This window comes from Typopeltis vanoorti, chromosome 17 (genome assembly GCF_054136105.1).
Source record: "Typopeltis vanoorti isolate ZY-2024b chromosome 17, IOZ_Tvanoo_1.0, whole genome shotgun sequence".
NCBI classification, from domain to species: Eukaryota; Metazoa; Arthropoda; class Arachnida; order Uropygi; family Thelyphonidae; genus Typopeltis; species Typopeltis vanoorti.
The window spans coordinates 80062672-80088972 of record NC_143565.1 but is presented as its reverse complement, the minus strand read 5'-3'; the positions used below and the strand labels follow the sequence as shown (position 1 = coordinate 80088972).

Genomic DNA, 26301 nt, shown 5'->3' with positions numbered 1-26301 from the left:
TCCATGTTTTAAGTAATACTATACAGGCGAAATCCGGTGGTATCACGCGTTATGTTCCAAACTACAGTCGTATAGCGAATCATTATTTCTCCTTGTAGATGCACAGGATGGCTTAGTAACATTTTAAAGCAGTCATACATAATTCGAGTGTAACTAACGTAAATCAATGCCTTTTCTCGTCAGTTACGCAAACTAAAAAAGTTAGACTCGGATAACTGGTCTCTAAAAGTTAGAGATAAGTAGCATTAACTCTTCGTTTCACTGGAGGGGACAGTACCTTTACTTTTATTTTTATTTGCTATTATTATCAACAAAAAAACAATAGCTATAAACACTTTACCAGTCACAGCGATAAGGTGGAGTATTATAGCCAGTGGCAGCTCGTGCCTTGAAATCGTGGGGGTGCTGCAACTTTCGAAATATCCATACACACTGTAAGTACAGTGATACGTGTTTGGATAAAATATCGAAATTATGGTAAAAACTAAAAAAAGTTAAACATTAAAAAATATTGTTTATTATCGATAAAATTATACAGTTTGGTATAATTCAAAATTACTTAAAAATAAAATCCATTATCATAACCCCAATAATGTTCTAAAATAAAAACTATAACAAATGTTATGTCTTTAATTGTAATGTCCAAATATTTAAAGAGACGGAGTGAACACGATGAGCAACTACGAATACTCTACTACTGGTGCAAACTGCATATAAACAACAGTGGAACTGCGCGACGGACAGTGCCGCATTACGCTAATAGCTCGTATCTCACTATGACGTGCATATGCTTGCACGCGTAGCAATATGACACTGTGGTAAACACAGTGCTGCTAGCGTCCTTCGCCCTCATAAGTGCTACAAGATGGATTATTATTATCATTTTTTTTTTTTACAAAATAAGAGGATTGTTGATGATAAAATTAAATATTACAAGCAAATATAAATAAATTAATAAATATATTTATATACTGAGAAAAATTGGGGCTGCTTTCCCATTTCTCCAATAACTCATACGATATCATCCATGATAACATAATTTAAATATTCATTGATCCTTTAAGGTACTACAATTCATTTCCTGAAAGGTATGACGATAGAATAATTGACTTTAAAATCTGAGGAAGGAAATGGGGTCAGATGTTACTGTAACTTGCAGTTAAGTGTTCACCTGTGTGTCATAAGTGCGCGCATCCGTAGCTCAATGGATGTCATATATTGTTCACGTAACAAAACACCGACACAAGTCTTGAAGCTTTTCATCCTATCGGAGATACATGGCAGCTAATGTTACCGAAGCCTAAAAATAAATGAGTAACTGCTCCCATTGCTTTCCGAACGTCAGTACGTATCTGCTTCAAGGTCCTCGATGTCACGCACCTACTATGCAAGTCTCTTATCAACTGTAGTTCGATACTACAAAGATTGAACAATGAAAATCAGTTTTTCTCACGACTGTATTACTGTGGTTAGCATGGAAACCAATGTCTGCATGGTTTATTCTTTGGAAATTTCCAAGAAACTATCACGTATTGTTCTTTAAATACAAATCTTGTCACTGAAAGGGTTCCAAAAAACATCGCGTGAAGGTTTTTTTTTAATTAATATAATGATGAGATAAAGAAGATGAGAATGGCAGCACGATATATGCTCTATATAATAATAAAACTGATTGTCATTTATGTCAATGATAAAAAAAAAGAAAAAAAAAAAAAGAAATCGACAATTTTTTTTTTTTTTGTCCGGTTAGGAAAACAGTAAACTTTAATGCAAAAATACAATTGCTTCAATGAACCACCAAACTTCAGTATTCTTTTGGTATTTAATTATCAAGTGTTCTTGAGAGATTATTCTTATTATTGACCGCACAAAATGAAGCCCTTTTCTTTTATTGTTAGCATTAAAGCATAAAAATAAAATAAATGTACAATAAAAATGAATAAACACACCATAGTTAAACAACATCATGACATATAACATTAAAATTTCACTCCGGTGGCTTGTTCCCTTTATTTATTGGAGGTTCTTAAAGGTTTGAAATCGTTTGGTCTCCCGAATAAGGGATTTGACTTTATCTAACTTATTGTTGGATGTATTTTTATGTATATTGTTAAGGCATAAATCAGCAGACGAAACTGATATCAATGAATTACCGTATCTCGCGCTAAATATTTTAATTTGTTACCAATAAATGCATTCTGGATTTGGAATTCACGAAATTCATTTAAACATTATGCAAGGAGGATTATTGTTTGTGATTCTGTGATTATATAATGAAGAGCCTGCTTATCAGGATAGCATACTTTTATTATTTCAATATAAAGTGGGAATGGATGCTTCTGAATTTAATCTGGATGCTTCCATAAGCATCCAGATTACAATTTGTACTTAAGCTCTATGTCTTATATAATGCAATAGTTAAAAGAATATATAAGTAGACAAATGAAATTTAATTATTGATGAATAGATGGCGCTTGGTTTATTATACGGAGATAAAAAATTCACGAATTTTGAATGCTCAAGTCTAACTCCTTTGAATGATATTAATATTTCATAATTTGAATCGTTTTTTTTTTTTTTTTTTTAATTTATAGATCAGTTCGGGAACAGACAAAATCAGGTGTTGACATGCGAGTAGGGATTCATACCGGAGGAGTGTTAGCTGGAGTATTGGGACAAAGACAATGGCAGTTTGATGTCTACAGTAGGGATGTTGTGTTCGCTAACAAGATGGAGAGTGGAGGGATGCCTGGGTTTGTGTCATCTACATTTCATTTTAATTTTTATGAGATAGAGTTGTAATCAATTACGCTTCCTAAATTTTTGGATATTAACAGATATGCAAATGAACAATAGAAATGAAATTTGAATAATGAGTTATGTGTGTTTGAATTTTCTTAATTTATTTTTTAATCTTTCTTTAGACGAGTTCACATATCAGAAGAAACACTGGGTTACTTAAATGGAGAATTTGAAGTCACAGCTGGAGATGGTGCATCTCGTGAAGAAGCTATCAAACAGGCGGGAGTTAAGACTTATTTCATCGTTCAAGTCTTAAAGCCCGTAAGTTGAAATTTGATTTAAAAAAAAAAAGTAACGATAAATTAAATATATAAAATCACGACACATCTAAAGCCTCGTGTATATATATCGTACCATGGGTGGTACAATTAAGGATTTTTTCTTCTATTTTATTAATTTATATATATTACTAGGGGGGGGCCCATCCCCCTGGAGCCTACGGCACCCACCCTGTTCCAGACTGGCAGACCAGTTCTCCTTGAATTCTGATGACTCGAATTTCGAAGACTCGACACTCAGTGTAGCCCCTGAGTTTCAAAACGTTTCAAATAACTTGACAAAAAATGTCACAGAAAAACGTTACATAAAAAGGTTTATCATTTTATATATATAGGGTAGATTTATTTATTTTTTACGTAGTCCTGAAACCCTGCACTTGAGATCAATCATGGAAAATTTTCAAGCCATTTCAGGCCTCCAATAAGCGAGGTGGTGGTTTTACACCAGGCGATGACATTTATCTTTCAACTAATGACAATCACAAACATCCATGTCCTCGGCGACATTCCAATCCGTAGCCTGTTAGTTGGAGTGTGGGTACGCTAACCATTCGGTAAAAAATATTGTCAGGAGTGGGATTTGAACCCGCGTACACACTCGTGGACGAGAATTCACAATCGTATTGTACGAAAGGAGATTATCCTTAGTCTAGCGCCTTAGACCAGGCTATAGAGTGGTACTGGTGTCCTCCCTCATTCAAGGACACAGCAGTAAAATGGTTCGTCAGGCCCACTGTTAGATAATACCTGTGTTCGAATATGATATTAACGAATCCGGAGGCTTCTTGATAAACTACTGATAAATTGTTCTGTCGTTTGCTCTTGTCAGTTCGTATCTGCAGAGAATCGAAGTATGGCGGGATGCACGGAAGTCATTGCGACCACGCATGGACAGGAAAGTTAAATTATATCAACCTCTCTTTCACCTATTATATGTCTCTGTTTTTTATTATCCAACTCTTCCTGTACAAGTATCATGAAGGACAACTTTTCCTCACTCTCTTCATCTTGTGTATAAATGGTACGCTCCATTTTTTTTTATTCTACAAATCTCGTAGAGCCCAATTATTACAAGGCTCAAGATTAAGCATAACCAGTACGAGAAACTCTGATCACTTTGCTATATCTCAATGAGACGAGGACAATCTTGTAAACTTCAGTGCTACCAAAACATAACCCTCTTTGTAGCAAGAACGATCTCATTCCACTTCCCCTAACTTTCGATAATAACAAGATATTCAAATAATCATTTCCATTGGCTCAAACACATCTCATAGCTTCATAATCCAAAAAAAAACTTGTGTTTTATTTTTGTTAACTCTGTATAAATCGCAAATCCGCCCAACCATGGAATACCACTTATACTATACATTTTGGGATGGCACCTAGACTCTTTTGTAAGATTGCAAATTCTTATTAAAAAAAAAAAAAAAAAGAGGAAAATCTGCATTAATCGATGGTCTTGTAAGTTATCTGTACGACCCTCTTGGAGAGGGTCTTACAGATAACTTTCACAGAAAGGGCTCCACTGAACTTGTCATTATCAATTTTTTCCAAAACTGTAAGTTGAGCAGCTTCTGGTCAACACGTATTTATAATTCAACTTGACACTTATTGAACCAACAGCCTCCCTTCACTGTCTTCCCTCAAAGACTATAGCACATCGGTGTTGTTGATATACAACACTGATGTGCTATAGGTCTTGAGACCTTTTTGTATGGGTTATGTATATAAGGTACTGTATTTGATTTCACTGAGTTACGATCGTATATTTTTAACTTTAGCTGTCACAAGACTTCAAGAGTTTTAAAAGAGAATAAATGAAGTTAACATTTTACTAAATTAAATTAAATTAAATACAATTAAGTAGTAAAAGAAGCGAATCACTCGTTTTTAACCATTGTAGTGTACATAATTAACTTTTAAGATATGGACATTTATATCATTTCACTCAATGAACACTAGATGGCGCCACGGACCAATTGATTTTTTTTTTTTTTTTTAGTTTAAAAATGGGTCAGAACTTATAAAACAAATATCGGCAATGAAATTATCAACAAGCAAAAAATAATTAAAACTATTAAATGTTTCTCTTCAGATTCATTCCATAGAAAAATCATTGCTTTAAACTTATTCTGAATATTCAACGCATTTTCGTACCTTTTAATTCGCCTTATTTTCTCCTTTTGATTTTCTTTTCAGCTAGAAGCTGTAATATTGTCATTTTAAGTCTTCTGTTTGCTAATAATTCATATAAATTTATTAGTTTATTCATGAATTTAGCAGGTTTTCTTCTCGTTAATATATTGATCTCAATATCTGGTTTAATTAAGCAGATACAAGAACCCAAAGTACATTTCAAATACCTTCTTAAATACAAAATGAGTTTTGAAACTAAATAAGCAAGTACATTAATATTTAATGCCCTTCTCAAGGCAAAGTTTCAAGTATTTAAATCTTCGTTAATGCATGCTTCGACTCACTCGAGCTTTTTAATAATTACTCAAAATCGATTCATTAATTATCTTAATGGGTTTTGTATTAATGAAACAGCTATGTTTTTTATTTTGGTTTCAGTACCCTGAAGGTACGTTGGATGCGTTGAAACCAAGCAGAGAATCCAACACATCGAACACAGCTATTGAGGTAAGTGTTTAATGGTCAATTAGTTAAATGGAACTTAAGCCTAATTAAACATCTAAAAGCGATTTCGTGTTTTCCATTCTCTAATGTACTATGATTTTAACGAAGACAATAATCTCTGTTTATGTTGTAATCTTTCTATATTTTTCATTTGTATATTTAAACATAAGTTGACGAAATATTTTGTGAACAACAGTCTATCATTCTATTGAATTATTTTAGATTAAGGATGCCAAATGGGAAGAAGCAGAGAAATATGCCACTGATGACGAATATAAACAAAGACTTCATATGGAATTCTTAAGCCGAGAAAATGAAAGGTAAAGATCTTCTCTGCTACCTACTTGATACGAACTCTATGATGTAAATCGTGATCGGTTTAAAGAGTGAATGAATTTATATTTTTACACTAAATTTTAATTAGTTTGTGACCAAATAAACTGAGTTCTGTGGAATGTAAACGAATGTTTCGTTTTTCTTTTCAGGAAGCTGGGGAAAAACGCTCATGTGTTTACTTTGAGTTTCGTAGATCCCAAGATGGAAAGACAGTACCGAACAAGTACAGATAGTACTAGCAACGTGTCCATGGCCAGTTTACCAATAGTGGTTCTTTTCTGCACTGTGGCGTACGCGATTATAATCACCGAGTATGGACTTTCTATTTCATTTCGTTAATCATCGTAATATTAATTTTAGAGTAATACTTTCTCTTACAGCAGACTCTGTTATTTCAGTATAATGTAATATTACAACTGTTCAAAGCGATCGGCTACACTTTTCGAGTGCGATCTAAAACGAATGGGATATCACGCTTCTGGTCTACACCTTTCGACAAGTTTTGTGTCTCACATCGCAGATATCGTTTGATGTTCTGCAACATGATTTTGTTGTTTACCTATTTTGTTTATTTAGTTGTTTACTTCTTTACGTATTTTGTTTACATAACTTTATTTCAATAGGCGACCAAGTAAGCAGTTAACTTTTTCAAAACAGTATAACGAATCGCACGTGAAACCAGATGTGGTGTGTCAGAACTCGTGGTATGTCCATGAACTTGTTGCAGACCTTCTGCAACAAGTTCATGGACATTTTGCATTGTTGCAGACCTTCTGCAACAATGCAAAAACACGTTTTTGCATTGTTGCAGAAGGTCTGCAAAGTTCGAAATGGGATGCAGAATTCAAACACCAAACATCTCTCGATGTATGCCATCTACAAGATGTTCTATCGGAACTCTACTCCGACGAAATCGACGCTCATGATAAATATCTGGAAGTCGCTGTCGTGTTCGGCTGTGCCACTCTCGAACAATACTGACAACTTGGTACATCAGATCTTGTTGGAACACGTCTCTGCCATTTGAAAATAGTCACCATGAAGGGACTAATCAACCACATTCATGGTACACTATGCGTTTTCAAAGACTCTCTTGGATTCCAAGATATTCCCAGAAAACTCCCCCATAGCACTGTTGCCTCCTGCCTGTTTCTACCTTCCGTCCCTGTGGCATGACTGGAGGTCACCTGAAAAGGCAATTTTTTATTTATTAAGTTTTTATACAGTCTTCAAAGGTGGAACGACATCTCTCAGATACAAGTTGCAGACGTATTCGTTGGTGATTAGATGTAATTATGAATATCTTGAACGGTCATCTGCTTTGGAAGCTCATATGGATGAAAGTACTTGGGTTAGTGGTACGGAAAACGATATTTATTTCCAGGATAGTTGCACAAGATGGGCCATCCTGTGCAAATATCGATGGCTTCCACCACTCCCCCAGCGATTAATGCCAAATATCCTTCCATTATGGGAACACCTTAACTACAGCACTCCACGAACAACCTACAACATTGGCAGTTTCCTGGATACTGTCATCTTTTAACCTGTGCCTTACAATGATACCTTTTTCGAAGTCTATCAGATCACGTCTCTTGCCCATGTCCATCAGCACCTTTGAATGAACAGCAAGCTTCATTTCTCTACTATCATATATATATATATATATATATATATATATATATATATATATATAAACCATGACACAAGTGCACTCCCCTGAGGGGGAGGGGACGCAGATTGGGTGGAATATAATATATATAGAAATATATATAGAAATATAATATATATGTAATATTATTTTGTTTGTATTTTAAATCATTATACTTTAGAGAACCTAAAATAAGTATAATACTTGCTGAGAATTTGGACAGTGATTATTTGCAATATCTAATTTTCTTTCTTTTCAGAGGCCTTGTTCCTTATTTGGCACTCATTGGTGGTTTACTAGTGTTGACATCTCTCTTCATTATCAGTGCTGCGTCTCTTCTCCCAATAGTAAGTTAATCGTTAATAAGAAATAGCTAATCTGTTGAAAATTATTATACATCATTTGAATACACAAAATATTTAAACACTTGTCCCTAAAAGTTTCAAATGGTTCTATAAATACTAATAATTTAAAACAGCAGTGAAGGAATGAATAAAAAAAAAAAGGATAGGAAAAAAATTGCTTCAGTTACCCACAGCACTTTAGCTAATGTAATAGAAATGCCTACTTGTTTCGTAGTAGAGGATGCCCGGATCTCTTGTGCTTTCCTTGCAAAGAGCATACATATTTTTATCTATACAACCACGAGTTCCAGTTGAATAACCTCAAACACTTGGTTACATCATGTAGGTTGATTCCTATTATAAATAACATTATATCTTTTTGCTATGGTGGTTAGCATTGGCGCTACGCCAAACGTAGTTGGCAGGTTGCCCAGGACGCTATTGTTCACAGCAGATGGAGTTACAATAATTAGTTCACCTGTCATAGATAGGCGACTCAAGACTTGTTTGATGTTTATACAAAGCAAGTATTAAAAAAAAAAAAAAAACTTGACAGTCATAAAAAATACTGCCTAATACCATTAATAGATTAGGAGGGCAAGAATTGTTTTCACATTATTCAGCAGGAGAGCGTTAAGCTGTCGGTCTAATGTGCAAAATGAGAGGATTCATATAAGCAAGCTACGGAAGTGGCAAGTGGAGGGGATCCTTAAATATATGACTTTTATTTCCATCAAATAAACAAACCATATGTGGAATAAACGTAGTTGATGGACATGATGCTATAGGCGTCTTGGAATTACAAACGAAGGACTAGATTGAATGATTGCGATTTCAATTGCAATTCGAAAAAAAAAACAAAAAAAAAACATAGTTGTATTCCAAGTTTAATTCTAGCTAAGGTTGAGCACCCACCGCTCTTTTATGGACCAAAGCATAGCATCCGGTTGTCAAGAACATGTTCCCAAAATTAGAATAGCAATATGGATCAAATTGTTGATTGAAATATCCACCATAAAAAAAAAAAAAAAAAAAAACTAAACAGATAAATATATCAAAACGATACATGATATAATAATATATGAGAATTGCTCTTTTTTATTTAATATATCGCCCAGCGCCATCTACTTGTTTTGCAGAAAACTAAGAACACAGTTAAGAGTTTACCTTTCTTTTGTAAATAAAAAAAAAAAAAAAATAGAATCATGGCTTTAGTACAACACTTACACTCGTACAAAAATATAATATTGCATTTAAAAATGGCACGTTTTCAAATGAATTGTAACTGATTTAATTGAATCTTTATTCAATACGCGTGTCTCGTAGCTCATGCTGTCTCAGTTCATTGTTTTGACGAGTTTCCTATTGTTGGAGCATGCGATTTCATTATTATCAGTATGAATAAATATATAAATGAATAATCTTTCTGTGGGTGTCCTAAGGAGATAATATAAAAAATATCCAACCATTTATTTGATTTGCATAACATCACACTATCGGTAACTCGGGTTTTAAATTTATTGAATACATAAATCAACAGACTGATAATTTTGAAAATAAATACAAAATTAATATCAATAGTACATGCTAAATTTAATTCGAAACATTTCAAGTTCTTACCAAAAATACGAACTTAATCGTTTATTTATTGGATGTTCCCTTTTTCACTTGTATTTATTATTATTATTTTTTCTTTCAGACTTCTCTTCCCAAGCCTATCCTTATCATATCAGATTCCTTACAGAAGAAGGAGTGGCTACGATTGATTGTTGTGATAATTATGATCTCTATATGGATTTTTATCCACGTGATTTCATCGGTAGGTAACCTTCACGATATTCTCCGATATCTGCCAGTATTTCTGTTATTGAAAGACGAATTCCTTGATATGTTTTCTTGCTAATGACACTGGTAATGCTAATCTTCATAAATCTTTCTAAAACCACATCGGAATTCTGAAAGGAAAAACACTATATTTTACATCTTCTGATTTATTTTCCTGAAACACTATTTTATTTGACAAGCGATATTCTTTTTATGTTTTTATATGATATAAAATATCGTAAAAATATGGCATTTTATAAATTATTTTAGTATTGAGTCATGCAACATTATTTTTAAATTTTAGTCTTTTGTACTGAAGAATTTTTCACACATTAAAATTAATTCATGATTCACTTTTAAATGTGGATTAGTTTAGATTTGCTTTTAATACTCATTGACTAAATGCTTCACAGATTAAATTGCTATCGATGATATAATTTATTTATTTATTTAAAAAAAAAAACATATGTTTGTTGGGATCATTCCTTAATTTTTTTGTGGCGTCGATAAGCTTCCTTCCTGGGAAGATTCTTTGGTGTAATAGTAACATTTGAATCTTTACTTAAAATTTCTTTTTTTTTTTTTAATCTCGAGAAAGAACTATGGTTATGTACATAAATCCTAGGCCTTTTCTCTTATACTGTTACACTAACAAATTTACCTCCAACATATTTGCGACAAGGACGTACACGTGACAATCTAACTCGGTCTGATGACTATACAGTCTTACCAGCCGAATCTTTTTTATGTCCTGATTCTGGTGTAGCATTTCAATAACCGTATTGCCATATGAACATCCATCACTATGCAAATAAATTCGGCGAAAATGAAATACAGGTAACTCTCGTATAATGCGGATGTTAGGTTCCATAGAAATGCCGCGTTATATAAATCGCGTTATGCGAGACTCAGATCACATAGAAAAAATAGGGTTATATTCCGAAATCGCTTTTTTAAAAAAAAAAAAATAAATATAAACAACAATGCTGTATCCAACAAAAAAATAGTTTTATTTAATTCAGGTAATTCATGCAAGTTATGAAAAAATATATATTATGAAACAAATACATAAAATTATAAATTTACAAATTGTACATATACTTCATTGCACATAATGCATAAATGTTTTGGGCAAAAACATTTGGTTTTGTCATGTAATCAGCTGATGCATTACTACAAAACAGTAGAGTAATTCTATCTTTAGAAACTTTGAATCCAGGAGCTGACTTTCATTTTTCGAAATATAGATGCGTTTTTGCATTTTTCCCCCCAATATAACCCGAATTCATCCGCATTGAACACATGGTCTGCATCATAAATGTTTATAAACTGTGAGAGCTTTTTGTTTAATAAGATTTCCATCCAAAGGGATTTTCTTTTGAGTGCAATCTTCTATCCAAATCATTAGAGATTTCTCTATTTTTCTCATTGGAATATTGAAATAGAACATTAGAATACACGAGCAACGTGCTTTGCACTTACCATTGACCTAGCAATAAACGCTTTCTCGGATTTTATGTTCATTCTGTTTGTTCGAATTGTTGATTCGTTTAAATTCAAAGTCCTTGCAATAGCTCCTGGTTTTCCTCCATTTTTCAACCGATCCAAGATTTTAATTTTTTCTTCGAGAGAAATAAATTTTCTTTTCAATGTTAGTTTTCCCTTTCGTTGCAGTTTGTGGCCATTACTATAAAAAAAAATTTTTTTACATAAAAAAAAAAGCATTACATATTAATTATGTATGTAACTCACCAGAAAATAAAGTAATCGGCTTGAGATTAACACACTTATGATTTTTAATGCACTTTCCTGGCAGAAAACGAAGACAATTTTCAACAATAAACACTTTATACTGTTAACAGTTGATGTACATGCGTGCTGAAGGGTATTTTCCCCCTAATATAAATTCGCTACTTAAACTACATGTGCGATGTTGGACTAATTAAACTACAGGATCTCTAGAAATTGCAAAAACCACCTGGTGATTCAATCGATGGGCAATATGGTGAGACATATTTATAGAGGTGATGATTATTTGCATTTACCATTTTTTAAAAATTATTTCTTATGTGTTTTTGTTAAATTAGAGTACATCCAAATGCATTTATTTAAATAATTTACACTTCTATATGTAGATCTTTCATCCGCCCGAAGATAATCCATCGTGTGTTACTATCCATTTGAATATGACATCCCTACTAGTAGACGAGTCGAAGTGTCCTTGGCTGTTCCCTCAATACCTGGTGTACTTTGGTCTTCTAGGAATGTTGGCAATCACTGTTTTGACGCACGTCAGTCACCTCATCAAACTCCTCTTTACTTCTTTTATAGTAGTCGCTCAATGTGTGCTTATCAACTTGCCGCTACGTTCGTCTTTTCGGTGGTACGACCTTCGGACCTACTGGAACACGTAAGTACTGGTGAGCGGTATTCCTACAATAGTTAAAAGGTTTTCACAGAAACAGCTATTAACCAAAAATGACTAATTGTAGTAATTATATTGATTTATTTATTTTTGACTCATTTGTTATCAGATTAAATTACAGTAATTCGATCATAAGGATTTCATTCACAGTATTTTATTGGTTTAATAAATAATTGTCATTTTTCTTTACTTTTCTTTGCTTTTACAGAGAAGAAAACCTCGCGCATGAATATTTATTCTCTGTTGTTGTAGTTGCCATCGCTGTCAGTCTAATTATTCTGAATCGTCAGGTAGGTGCCTATACTTCAGTAATTCAAATCGATGTTGCTATAGCAACTGAAAGTAATAGATTTAGTAATGTCTTTTTTGCAATAATAATTTATCAATTTAAAATGTTTTTTTTTTAACGAAATTCTCTAACAACATTTCATCCCCAAAAAGGAGTAGTTGGAATTCTTAGCCTTGACTTTTAGAAATCGGGAGGCAGCCAATCTTCATTCTTAGTCATCAACGGTTGAGTTTATGATTATTGACTTATAGATGACAAGTAAGATAGAAAACTGCTGCATCTCTGCTCGTATCCCTAGACGGTTTACTGTCTGAAATAATGTGAGATTTTGAATTCCAATTACGATTCTCAGGAAGTTTATCTTTAATAAACTAAGTAGGAATAAACAAAAAGCTTAAGTTCCTTCTAGTTTGTGATTAGAATCTATCCTATAACAGTCTTCCTACTTCTGATCTAACATCACAGATTTTCATCACAAGGGCATGTCCATGCCCTTGTGATGTTTCGAAAACATTTGGATATCAATATACAGGTGGCAGGTAGTTAATGGCTATGCTATTGTCACCTGTAAGTCTACAGATCATCAGCAGTGGTGAACTAAACCACTCTCGATGAAAAGGAATGAGAACATTTCCGTTATTTGAAGATCGATAGTCTGGGAATCTTTACTCTTAGCAGTTATTGATAACTGGTCCAAGACTATGAATAATCCAAAGTTATCTGGGAAGGAGAGTATGATAGACATAGGCTGCCATCTTGTTGTCCGTAACCCTGATCTATAGTCGATTTTCTTGAGTTGTGGAGTTAAAAAAAAAACATTTTTCGAAAGGATATCAATATACAGATGGCAGGTAGTTAATGGCCATGCTATTGTCACCTGTAAGTCTACAGATGCTTTAAAATGATTCAATACTTTAAAACACCCTTTATGAATAAAGAGGATTATCCATACATTTCTATCAACAGCCACCAGGTTGCGGCTGTTGATAAAAGCTACGTACTAACGTGGGATTCATATAAAAATAGTTGCTAGTCTTTAATCTAAATGGCCTGATTAAAAAGGCTACACTAATCTAATTAACTTTAGCTTTAGTTTTGAGATAGAAGTAAATACATTTAAGAATATTTTGAATAATTATTTATTAAGTTTGTGTATTATTTTTCGAACAACGTTTACATGATCCCGTATTTTCTTGTTTCTTTTTCAGTTTGAGAAAACATCCCGACGCTTATTTCTTTGGCAGAAGGAAGTCGAACAACAGAAAGAAAAAGTGGCTGATATGCGATTGAAGAATGAAGCACTTGTGTACAACATTTTACCTCTTCATGTGGCAAAGCACTTTCTGGGACGAACGAAAACAGATGAGGTACGTTATCAAATCAAGGTACATTTTGCATACGCCTCTTGCATTATTATCTAAACGGATTTCAATGCTTTAAAATATTTGCAATGGAAGATCCCATCAGGAGTTTGTCTTGCTGTTATTTGAGCTTCTTTCTTCCACGTTGTTTACTTGGAGTGCTTGATAATGATTTTGTTATTGCAGGAGCTGTACAGCAAAAGTTATGATGCAGTTGGAGTTCTGTTTGCTGCTATGCCAAACTTCTCCGATTTCTATACTGAAGAATCGGTGAATAAACAAGGCTTGGAATGTCTGAGAGTTCTCAACGAAGTCATCTCTGACTACGACGCAGTAAGTGGAGCATCTCTTGCTCTATTCAGTTTAAATGTTTTGAAATTATTAACTATAAAACATTTTTTAATTATCGCAAAAATACATATGTAAAGAACACCAGATTGTATATTTTAATATTATAATGAAGAACTCAACATAACTGTTTTGTTAATTACCAAGTATGCACACACAAGTATAGTAAGAAATTAACAATACCGTCACTAAATTGCTATTATGTTTTGTTCCACTAATTTTCTTTTATGTGCTTTATTTCTCAATAAAACTGAAGAATTTATATAGAATCTAATGTTATTTATTATAATGATTAAAATTTTATAAATATATTAACTTATTTAAAATATATTTTTTAATAAAATTGTATTTGTTTAATACACCTAATAATGTAATTCGTCAGCTTTAATTATCTTCTCGTTCCAGGTGAATTGCTTTAGCTATGTATTATTTAGAGACACGTAGCTATAGCTCTCCACTGCTATTATAATTGTGCTTTCCTACAGTTTTTTTTTTAATTATTTTCTAGGAAATAATCACATAATATTATTATGCTAACTTTTTTTTTCTTTTTTTTTTTTTTTACCTTCCTAGTTACTTGAACAATCTCGGTTTAAAGATATATTCAAGATTAAAACTATTGGCTCCACGTACATGGCTGCTAGCGGGCTGAATAATGAAAATAACTCACAGGTAAAATTTGATTTATCTCGTATTATTATTTTTTTATGGATAATTAATGAACTTGCTAGTGCAGAGATATTAACACATTCTATAAAAAGGCGCTAGAAATTATAGAATGTAAAAGCACCAAAAAGCGGGACAACAATAGCAGTGAAGCCAAAGCTCCTATACTAAATTAGATATAAAGATGATTCTTAAGTTCATTGCATGCTAGAGTCAGTATTCTTGAAATCTCTTTAATTTATAACAGAGGATGTTATGAATCCATCTATGTTTTATCGCCAAATATATAAAGAAACTAAAATTAATTTCAAAATTTTACCATAGGAATATGAAAATATAACTTCCGACTTATATATTCTCATAAGTGCTCTGTAAATTTTTTGGTTATAAAATATAAATGGATCCATAATATCCCTCATTTTATTATATTACTTATGCCAAATTGAACCATTTTTTGCTCTATCTTTGGTATTTTATTTAAGTACTATAGGTATTATTTCATTTTTGCAATTTTATTTATCTCGGAATATAACAGATGTCAAACTATTATTTAAACTTAATAGAGAGAAAGATGAGGAAAACCATTTAAAGTTTGTGCAATGACATTTCACTGAAAATCTATACTTTTACAATAAAATAGTCCATTTATTTGTTTAATGATTCTAATAAATAAAACGTTTATTTCTTTTTTTTTTTTTCATTAGACCGACTCTCCCGTGTTAGAAAAATGGGCCCATCTGGCAGCACTCACGGATTTCGCTATAGCACTCAAGGACACCCTTCAAGGTATTAATAAAGAGAGTTTCAACAGTTTCATTCTGAGAATGGGTAAGTGAATACATTTCTACCGAGTGTGATTTTTTATTTCATAATTTTATATGACATTAATAGTAAAACTATATTTTATACCAACCTGATGTGTTACTAACTGAATGTCATATTAACCAATATTCAGTATTTAAAAATACTTATATAGCTTATAATTTAAATTTAAAAGAGCTTAAGAACAGTTTTATTGTGCAATATCTACGTAGAGCAAACATTTAATTAATATTATATAACCATTTTGCATTAATATTTCTCTTGTAATAAAAACAAACTAGCAACTGGAGATTTTCTTATATTTTTTGTCTTATAATCCATTAGGGGCGATATTTAATTGTTTGCCTCAGGGCGCAATCTAATCTGGCAACGGCCCTGATTATAGTACCTATATATTTCTATAATTATGTTCAGTTTTTGTTAATTTTTTAATATAATTAAACTTCTGTTTGTCAGGAATAAACCATGGACCTATTACGGCAGGAGTTATTGGAGCCAGCAAACCACACTATGATATATGGGGAAATACAGTTAATGTAGCCAGTAGGATGGAAAGTACTGGTAAAGCTGGATATATTCAGGTAAGTAACTCTCTAAAGATGCTAATAAAGTTATACACGTTTCTTGAGTTAGAGTGTAACACCGAATACCAACTGGTTCAATCACAGATAACTTTTTGTTTTTATAGATATCAAGCAATCTTTTCATTTATTTATTTACAAATATTTTATTATTTAAATAGTACGTTAGGCAATAATTTGATGTTTTTTTTTTATGTTCTCATGATTTCAGGTTGTTGAAGAGACAGCACACATCCTGGAAGAGTTTGGATTCATTTTTGAGCAAAGAGGTCTGGTTTTTGTAAAAGGAAAGGGTAAACTTATGACCTTCTATTTGGTTGGAAAACGAGATGGAGAAGCTTTAATTGAGTATCAATCTTCCATTCATACATCTCCATCGTTCACTGCACACCAAGACAACCAGTGAGGATGCATTTAGTTATTGTAAATATTCATCGAATGGCTACAGCAACCACTGCTTAACTTGCCATCATCAAGGAAGTTTGGCAATGAAAAACTTTTTGTTGTATTATGGTTTGATGTTTTCTATTGAGCGAAGAAGGAGTGTCACTTATTCTGTACTTATCATAAGGTAGTTACAGTTTGTTGTGTTGTATTACAAACATGATGATGAAGTGTAATATGCATCATTCACTAACATTTGACTTCGGGGTGCGAATACGTAACTCGAATACACTGCAACCGGAACAGAATAATGCATTTTGTAACCAAAATAAAATCTACTGTCGAATCATGAGTTTTATAACAGAGCACACAAAAAAAAAAAAAAAATGAAAGTTTGTTTGTCCTCAAAACAAAAGTATTATGCATTTCAGTGCGATGAATTCAAATATGATTATAAAATAATTATGTATCATCCTATAGCGTTTAAGAGAAGTAAAATAACTTTATAATGCAGATGCATATATGCATAGCGAAGAAATCCTGATGAGAATCCAAGAAAATTTTAAGAAAACGATCTATGATACCACTTTAACACACACACACACACACACACACACACACACATCGTAATGGTTTTTTCCCAAAGATAAAGTTCAGAAGAATACATGCCAAGGACAAGACAGATGCGTAATGGAATTACTGTCGCCAGAGGGCGCTGTAGAAAGTTTTCTGATTTAGTGATTTCACTAGAGAGAGAAAACACCACTGAAATATTGAAGATGTCTCTGATTGGGATTGGGAAGAAAAAATAAACATCAAAATACTATCCTCCTCTCCCTCCCCACAAAAAAACTCACACACAAAAACCTTCTGACATGCTTCAATTAAATAGACAAAGATAAGAACACGAAACTGTATGCTTAGCTGTGCAGTCAGGCTTGAGCAGAGCAATGTTTAGCTTAAATCTGTTAGATTTGTCCATAATTTTTTTAAAATTTGTCCATTTTTTAAAAAAAAATATACTTCCTATAAAAATTGTATTTTGTAGAGTTACGTTATAAATAGATCATTATAAATTTCATGTACATCTTTAGAAATTTTAATATATTAATATAATAATGGAAACATCATCTATGCAGCCGAAATCTGCTAATTGTTAACAATACAGAATGTTTTGAGAACAGTTATTTTATGCTACAATGAATCTCGAACATTCCACAAAGATATTTATTTTATTTTTTTATTTACAAATTTATAAGTGCTGGTGATCTTGATAGCGTTTATTATAACAATAATCAAATAATCCGATTTTGCTTTTATTTATATTTATAATGTGTTGAGAGGAGATATGTCGACGTAAACCAGTACTGCTATTTCTCACTTAACGTCATAATGGCTTCTCGCTCAACGCACCATAAAGAAAAGAGTTTAACATATAATAGAAATGTAAAATTAGCATGAATAACTTTAAAAAATTTCTTTGTATGCATTTTATTTTTCGTTAAAGTAAAATGTACCTAAGAAAAATATCCCTGCTGAAGTTTTCTAAAAGTTGAATCGCGCTAAGTGAAAGCGTGTTAAACGAGGAGTGTCTATAGTACTAATTTTTCGTTAGATTTATAGCACAGGATTTTATATGGATCGATATGATCGATCCATATAAAATCGATAAAATTTGGATTTTATCGATTTTATAAAATATGGATTTTTATATAAAATCCATATAAAATTTGAAATGATCGATATTAATCGACTGTTGTCCCGAAATTTACTACTTTCAGAAATGTTTGAAATGCAAATAATAACATTAATTGTAATCTATTATAATTTTACAATATCAACCGATTTTTAGTTGGCTAGACTGAGACAAATGAATAAGGAATTTGTGAAAGATCATTTGATCAAGTTATAAAATCGATTATAATTTATTATTTGAATTGGACAGAAATACTAAAATAAAATAAAAATACTCTTGGCTGTCAAGTAAACATACGCGAGAAATGCTACACTGTTAGTATGGGTAAAAATTTCTTTAATATTTTTTAAATGAACATTTTACCTTTTATTAATGAGCTTAATTTGTTAAAGAAGTATGTAAATGTTAAGTCCGGTAGAAAACAAATGCTATTATGCCGTAAGGGAATAACACATTGATCTCATAAATTGGAATACAAGCATTTGGACAATGTATTCATTCCTAAACCACAATTTAGTGAAATGTTTTATTGAGGTAATAGTTCCTGTAGTGCTTTCTTGCAGATCAATGCCCATGAGGCCTCAAGAACAGACCAATGGAAACATTGCAATTTGTTGGCTGTAAATACTACCTCGGCGTTTTTTTTTTTTTGTAGGTGCTTTTGGGATGCTATTGTATCAAAAATATGTGTAAATTGCTTTTAAATAATATATTACTCAATCTTAAACAAATTTAGGGAAATGCCATTTATTTTCAAAAAAAAAAAAAATACAAAACTAAACTTCACAGTTGTTTAAAAACTTAGAACATACATCAATATTACCAAAAATGTCTTGCAAAAATACACGATTGCTTTATTTTCATTGCCGAATACAGTATTTACTTTGTGTCAATATACAATATCTCAACCGAAAGCATTTTGATGAGAACTGAATCAAAAATATCCGAAAGATTCGTTTTTTTTTTTTTTTTTTTTATATATTTTTGTAAACGAAATAAAGCACATTACAAATCATTGAATTATTTCTAGCAAAGTATAATCTCAATCATTGTATGCAACGACTCCAGAGTTTCTTTCCATTCATCAATGAATCTCTGGTCTTTGAGAATGGCCTACAACTATTTAGTTATATATCCGCGACTGTTGAATTTCTTCGCAAGTAAAAATCTGGCAAGTAAGACGATGGAGAAACCTGTGGATGCCTAAGAATGACTGGACACTCAGGGCAGTGTAGATAATGCAATCTCATAACGCAGAAATGAGATGCCAAAAGACCAATTAGGAACAACTTCCGAAGAAATTGTAGAGGTTACTTGTTCTGGGCTAATCTGATTTCTTATTTAACACGTAATCTTGGGTAAGAAATTATTAAGAATAATTTCGATTTCGGATATTTTTGATCATCTTCCATGTATTTAGAATTTCAATTCCCCATGAAATGTAGATTATTTTCCCCTTCAATTTTTAGATGTTTTCTCTTATTATAATACTACTCGTGTTGTGCAGTTATTTATTTCTTTCGTCAGCGCAATCCTTATGTATACTTTGTTCTCTTATTAGCAAATGCTTAGGACTTTTAAGTTTGTTGTAATTTTTCATAAAAAGAGAATGTATTGGTGGCATTTATTTCATGGGAAATGCTTTTTATTGTATAATTAAACGCGCGTGATTGTGTAGTTGTATCGATTTTCTATTAATTAAATGCTTTTAAGCACGTTTCGTTTTACATTATATATTTTTGTATCTTGTAACCCTACCCCCCACACACCAAAAAAAAGGCATTTATTTATTCTGTTAACACACGACAGCTGCAGATTGTTTTTCAGTAGTTACGTCACTCTGTTTTATACACTATAGTGAGTAAAATTGTAGAAAATTAGCTCCATTACTTAAAAAAATGAAGTAAATCGTCTAGTCTCATATTGTCGTTCTTGTTTAGCCATAATATAAGCTAAAAATAAACTTCTTCTAGGTTTAAAAAAGTATGTTTGTGTATCAAATGATGTTGATGGCTTTAACGTTACCAATTATTTTCTTTACTAAACCGTGTGGGATTTAAAAATCTGGATCCATCCATATGAATTGAAATGAAAATTCAGTCAATGGAATTGCCATCCTACTTCATGACTTCTAAAATGTTCAAAACGCAATCTTCTTTAGGAAAGTTCATGTTTAACATCTTTTGGGACAGCAGTTACGTCATTCAAGAGGAGTATGGGAAGAAAATAAATTTGCAAAATATGTGAAGATAAATACTATTGGAAGACTCGAACAATGAGTGAAGTATGTTCCTGTCGAAGTATTAACAGCCCTAACATTAATATAATAGTACGCAAAAAAAGTACTCAATAAATAACTACAACGATATACATTATGGATTAAACCGGCTTATTAACAAAGAAATATATGTTTACACATGATGATATGTACATCCACAATTATTGGCGGAATCGTGGTCGAATAAAACATTAACGACGGTAGATTACGTGCTCGAAATGGGCATCTTGTTTTTCAAGACCGGTTTCGTAGCGCATGCGAAGGTTCTCTGTCATCTTGAAGAACAAGAGTTTGGACATCTTCTGGACATATTACGAAATTTTATACCTTAGTTCATCAAGTTCATCAGTAGAATGGGAATTCTGCGAACCTCGAAATGAGCCTCCTGCGGAAATGTTCTGATAAATAGGCTCTAGAGTGATGTGCGACAGGTTGTCCGTCCTGTTCGAATACCTGTGCACGAAATGGAATAGTTTTAACACAACACATCCTATGCAAATCCTGGGTGAACGGAACCAACACATTATTCGATGTAGTGTTCGCTATTCAAGGTCATGGTTACACCATCCTCTTCAATGAAGTGGGACCCAATTATGTCCTGGCGGGGAACTGCACACCATGCAGTGACCTTCTCGCTCTAAAAAGGTTTCTTGGACAAATGTAGGTCCTCCCGAGAAACCTGTAGGTTCGTCTGTGTACATGACCGCTTAGATGGAAATGCGCTTCTTCCGGACATTATAGAGAAAGGAAAATCCTCATAGACATTGGCCAGCACGCGTGCACAGTATTCCCGACGTGCAGCGTAATCCGCTGCTGTTAAACACTGATCCATCAGAATGACGTATAAAAGGCGTCCAACTCCTTAAGAATTCTCTGTAGCAACCGGTCGGTTTATCAAGTTTTACCGTTGTTCGGCGTTGACTGCAATTCAGAGACTGTAACACATGCTCCCTCACAGGCCCGTGATTCTCATTTGTGTTAACCAGTTCATCGTCTCCCCGAATTCCGTTTACACCGTGGCAAATAACACTCCTGGTTCGACGGAACCTCTTGATTAAGGCAATGATGACACTATTGCTTGGGGCACGCTTACGGAAACGACCAACAAACTGTTCACAAACATGTCGTAGGCTTGGACCATTTGGTCTGTCAACTCCGTATGAACGAAAATAATGCTCAACAATAAACGTCTTTTCTTTCAACGCCAACACCATTGCTGCAGCAAAATGTAATGGCGTAGACTCTACATGTGCTCTTCTATTAATGTGCATGCAGTCGAACGGCATATTTCATAGATCGTGTATTGAAGGGGTGTCGGAGTTCAGTACTTTGTACGTGTGTGTGTGCCATATATATATCTGGAACACTGAAACACTTTGAATGATTCTATACTACTTTCGGGTAATATTTTCATCATTGACATTGAAGTTTACTGATACAATAAGTTTCGTCATGAGCGAAGTCGTTAATGCGTCTTTATGCAGGACTACGAAGCTTTTTTCATGGGATTGTGTGTGTGTGTGTGTGTGTGTGTGTATACACGTGTTAGTGCATATTAATAAGCCTTCTTGCTTTATCTCACAGTTTATTTTATTTAGCGTATGATGTACAGGTCTCAGAATAAAACATACGAATTACATAAAACAGCATAAAAACAATTATAAAAATCATATTAAAAGGGATACACTACGTTGAAATGATTAAACATCAAAATTAAGAATCAGGAGTCAGAGCTTAATCCTTAAATCCAGGATCCACTCCAGGGATTCAGGGGTCAGTTTAAAAAAGTGCTCTTTAGAACCCGACAATGAGTAGACAGGGCACTCAAGCACAATGTGATTGATAGTCTGGATCCCTCTTCCGCATTGACAGTTTGGAGTATCGGACCAGTTCCATTTATTCAAGAGATGCTTACATCTCCCATGTCCTGTTTTGATCCGATTTAAAGTGGTACATACATGTCTAGGGAGATTGAAACCCTCCAGACGAGATGTCGGATTTGAGATAGCTATTAGAAGATTGGAGGTATGTTGAAGCCAATACTCTCCCCATGACTCGCATAGGTCGAAGTTCTGGTCGTTTATTTTGTATTGCACTCCTCCAGGCAGGGTGCCTGGATTTCAGTCTTTGTGAAGTAGGGAAGGAAATGTCTTGGTGGATAGGCAAGGAACTGTTTCCAATTATTTTTGTACATAGTATGCTTAAGGCTTGGGTCATGCGGAGCGAGGGAGGGAGTATATTACTGAGAGTTGGGAGCCAGTAGTCAGGAGTAGATCTTAAAGCTCCAGAGATTGTCTTATAGTTTGATTCAGCTGGACATCGGCCAATGAAGCGTGTGCGCTGTTCAGCCACACAGGAGCACAATACTCTGCTGTGGAATAGACCAAAGACAGTGCGGTAGTACGCAGTGTGTTGGCATCAGCACCCCAAGAAATACCAACAAGTTTATGCATTATATTACTACGAGTTTTTAATTTTCCAGCAATATTTTCTAGATGACGTTTAAATGTTAAACTTCTGTCTAGGGTAACTCCTAGGTAATTTGGATGATTGCTAAATTTCACCTGTTTATTTCTGAAGTAAACTTTTGGGATATAGCTGGCCTGGATATTACTTAAATGAAAGAATGCTACTTTAGTTTTGTTCAGGTGGTTGTAATCGCCATCGTCTAAAGTATTTATCAAGTACAGCAAGATCTTCAGTTAAAGTGTTCTCAGCTTTCTGAAATGTTGAATGTTGAGTTACAATGGGAATATCGTCAGCATACATGAATCTCCGTGATGCTGTCTCTGGGATATCACTAATATATAAGTTAAAGAGCAACGGGGCAAGAACTGACCCCTGAGGTAGGCCATTTTTTATCTTAAAGAATTTACTTTGGGATTCGTTAAGAGATACTTGTATCCATCTGTCTGCAAGTACACATACAGATCTCACAGTAGTGCCCTGTGTTTGTAAAGATGTGAATTGAAATCACGAACATTAAGTATAGATTTTACTTATTTCCAAGAAATTATCGGTTCCCATTGGCATGAGGAAGCAGTATGCCAAAGCCATTACATTATCTGCAGTGTTTGTTTCTTAAGCTGAAATCATTATTGTGAACCTAATCTATAGCAGTGGATGATATGCTCTGTTGGATTATTGTCTGGCATACGGAGCAGGGAATATTACAGCCTTCCTTCGTCATCGGGGTTCATAGCCATTTCCACAAAGGATTACTGAGCTTGAAACGATGAGGGGTGAATGCGTTGATGATACCGAAGTGCAATTACTTATAAAGGACAAAGACAAGCTAATATAATCCCACTTATTTAAGGCGTGTAGTTTAAAGTTGAGAGAGTTGGCGAAGCTAATTTCACATTAAGTTTCTTTATGGTGTTATAGATGACTAAGATTGAATTATTATACGGAAGACAAGGAGGTAGGACGGTTCACTTGTAGCCCAATATTGATCGTTATATTAAATGTTTATACAACTACATGGATTAAACATATTTTCGAAAATAAAATTTCGTCTGTAAAATTAATCCATTTGACTAACTTTCGCATAGAAAAATTTCAAATGGTCCAAAATGAATTAAGTGTAGGAAAAATACTTCTTTATAGTTTTGTTTATCTTCAGAATAACTTTGTCTTATAGCTTTCATAATCTACTAAACACTTATTGAGTTTGTTGAATTTTTCGGTGTTGCGTCCATGTTTTATTAACAGTTCAAGGAGTGGACAGCAATAATCTCCTTTAAATTAGAATCTACACATGAAGATTTCCTAATAGCTCTTCGTTTTTTAATTATATATATTTAGTTGGAGTGAATTAGGACGGAAGCGTTTAAAGCTAAGAGACCAGAAAGTATTTCGTTCGAACTCTCTGATTGTGACATGGTAATTGGTTGATGTAGTCATTTGGGGGGGGGGGGGACAGCACAATATGCACGTGAAATCTACCTATTGTTGCAATTACTGGTAGAATTGGAGATCAAATTCCAGTAATTTGAATCATAAGAGGAAATCACATTAAAAAGCTTTAGGAAGTCTTCATTGAGGACTTCTGACGAGGATCTGATTGAGGTTAGAGGATTAGCCTCTAACCAAAATCAGATCCTCCTAAACTAGCTTTGCCCCTCAGCGATTGCTCGTTAAAAATTGGGGACTTATAGGTCCCCCGTTTTTCAAAGGGTACCACATACGTTACCTCTCGTACATGCACTCCTCTTGACGCATGTTGACATGTTTCACATTCGGCTCACCAAACTGCAAAAATCTAGTCTGGCACAGCGTGGAAAAAAATTGAAAACACAAACCATAGGATAAATGGGAAAACACAAAGCTTTTACACAGATCTAGGCTATTCAAAGACATTACTCAAGCTCTACTTCATAGACCAAGGATTGATCCTTGAGGCATGCCACTGGTTACATTGAATCTTGCAGATTCATACCCCTTTATACTACTTTCTACTATCTGTCAGTCAGCCACCCTCTTATCTACATTATTATTTTATAAAGCAATCCCATATTTTCTAATTTGTGCAACAGTCTTCCATGCTAGTTAAGTAATTAACATAAACGTAAACGTTAATTTGTGTTTGGGCGTAGTCCTTCAGGAAATTTAAAAGCAACAACAACAAAAATCGGAATGTAAGGAAGACATTCTAGTTCATTTGATGATTATCCCAATGCCGTTTTATGGAGAAAATTTGCGTATTTAATGGGGTTCATCACCTTTTCATGGTACGTTAAGAGATCATTTCGAACTCCTCGCTACGCATGGACTCCTGCACAATTTAAGACGGTAATGTAGAAAGTGAACACACATGCTTATAATAGTTTTGAATGAAATCAATGCCATCTCCAAAAGATTGGGCATCTCTCCAATTACAGCTGCATGTGACAAAATGTTTGCAATATATGCAAACGTCTTGGAGATGAAACAAAATATTTTTTGTTGAACTCTTTAGCAAGTTCGGCATCTACCTGCATTTTCTGGTGACATGATAAAAAATACCCGAATCCACTCATCATTCGAGTAATCCATCGGGCTTGCATTTCCAAATGGAGAAGCTATGCATCTCCGATGTCTTCTGTTATACCCTCAAAATACAGTGTGGTTAAAAAAAATACAAATATTACATGACATCTCCAAGAACTCATCGTCAGAGGTTCACTACACGCAACTCACCGTCTTTGCTGCTTACTCTTCCAACTACACACAACGAAAATACTACTACGCCATCTATCGCCAACCATCACCAGAAGTATTTATTCTGTAAATTGTGGGTGTTCTCACTGCTGATTAACTTGTATGTGGAATTAAAAAAACCTTCAGGGAAAAAAATCCTGCTACCTCCATTGGGAGATCGCTGTTACTTTCAGTTGAGAAAGCAAATATAAAGATCCCACTCGTCACGACGAGAACTAAACTCGGATCTTTACGGAGACGCTAAATGGGAAAGATGTTTTTTCAGTAAATTGTTTTCAATCTTTAGAACGGAACGTCATTGGACAGTAAAGGGTACTCAGCGTTCAACCCTTTAGCGAAAACAATTGCATCAGTAAATGCAATAGTTTTTC

The 26301-nt window shown here is 33.6% G+C and overlaps 1 protein-coding gene across 3 annotated transcripts in view; it reads left to right on the top strand.

The window, feature by feature from the left end:
• Positions 1-20167, top strand: part of LOC150097544 (adenylate cyclase type 3-like) — a 59216-nt gene extending 39049 nt beyond the window's left edge. For all 3 annotated transcript variants that reach the window (XM_090406719.1, XM_090406717.1, XM_090406718.1), the window contains 15 exons: positions 2595-2753; positions 2925-3063; positions 5658-5726; positions 5946-6043; positions 6209-6370; positions 7970-8057; positions 9754-9873; positions 12014-12288; positions 12512-12593; positions 13801-13959; positions 14140-14286; positions 14875-14973; positions 15672-15795; positions 16246-16370; positions 16582-20167. In XM_090406719.1, the coding sequence (XP_090262845.1) occupies positions 2595-2753; positions 2925-3063; positions 5658-5726; positions 5946-6043; positions 6209-6370; positions 7970-8057; positions 9754-9873; positions 12014-12288; positions 12512-12593; positions 13801-13959; positions 14140-14286; positions 14875-14973; positions 15672-15795; positions 16246-16370; positions 16582-16776 (2041 nt within the window). In that variant the 3' untranslated portion in view covers positions 16777-20167. The remainder of the gene's footprint in view (positions 1-2594; positions 2754-2924; positions 3064-5657; positions 5727-5945; positions 6044-6208; positions 6371-7969; positions 8058-9753; positions 9874-12013; positions 12289-12511; positions 12594-13800; positions 13960-14139; positions 14287-14874; positions 14974-15671; positions 15796-16245; positions 16371-16581) is intronic.
• The last annotated feature ends 6134 nt before the right edge of the window (positions 20168-26301 follow it).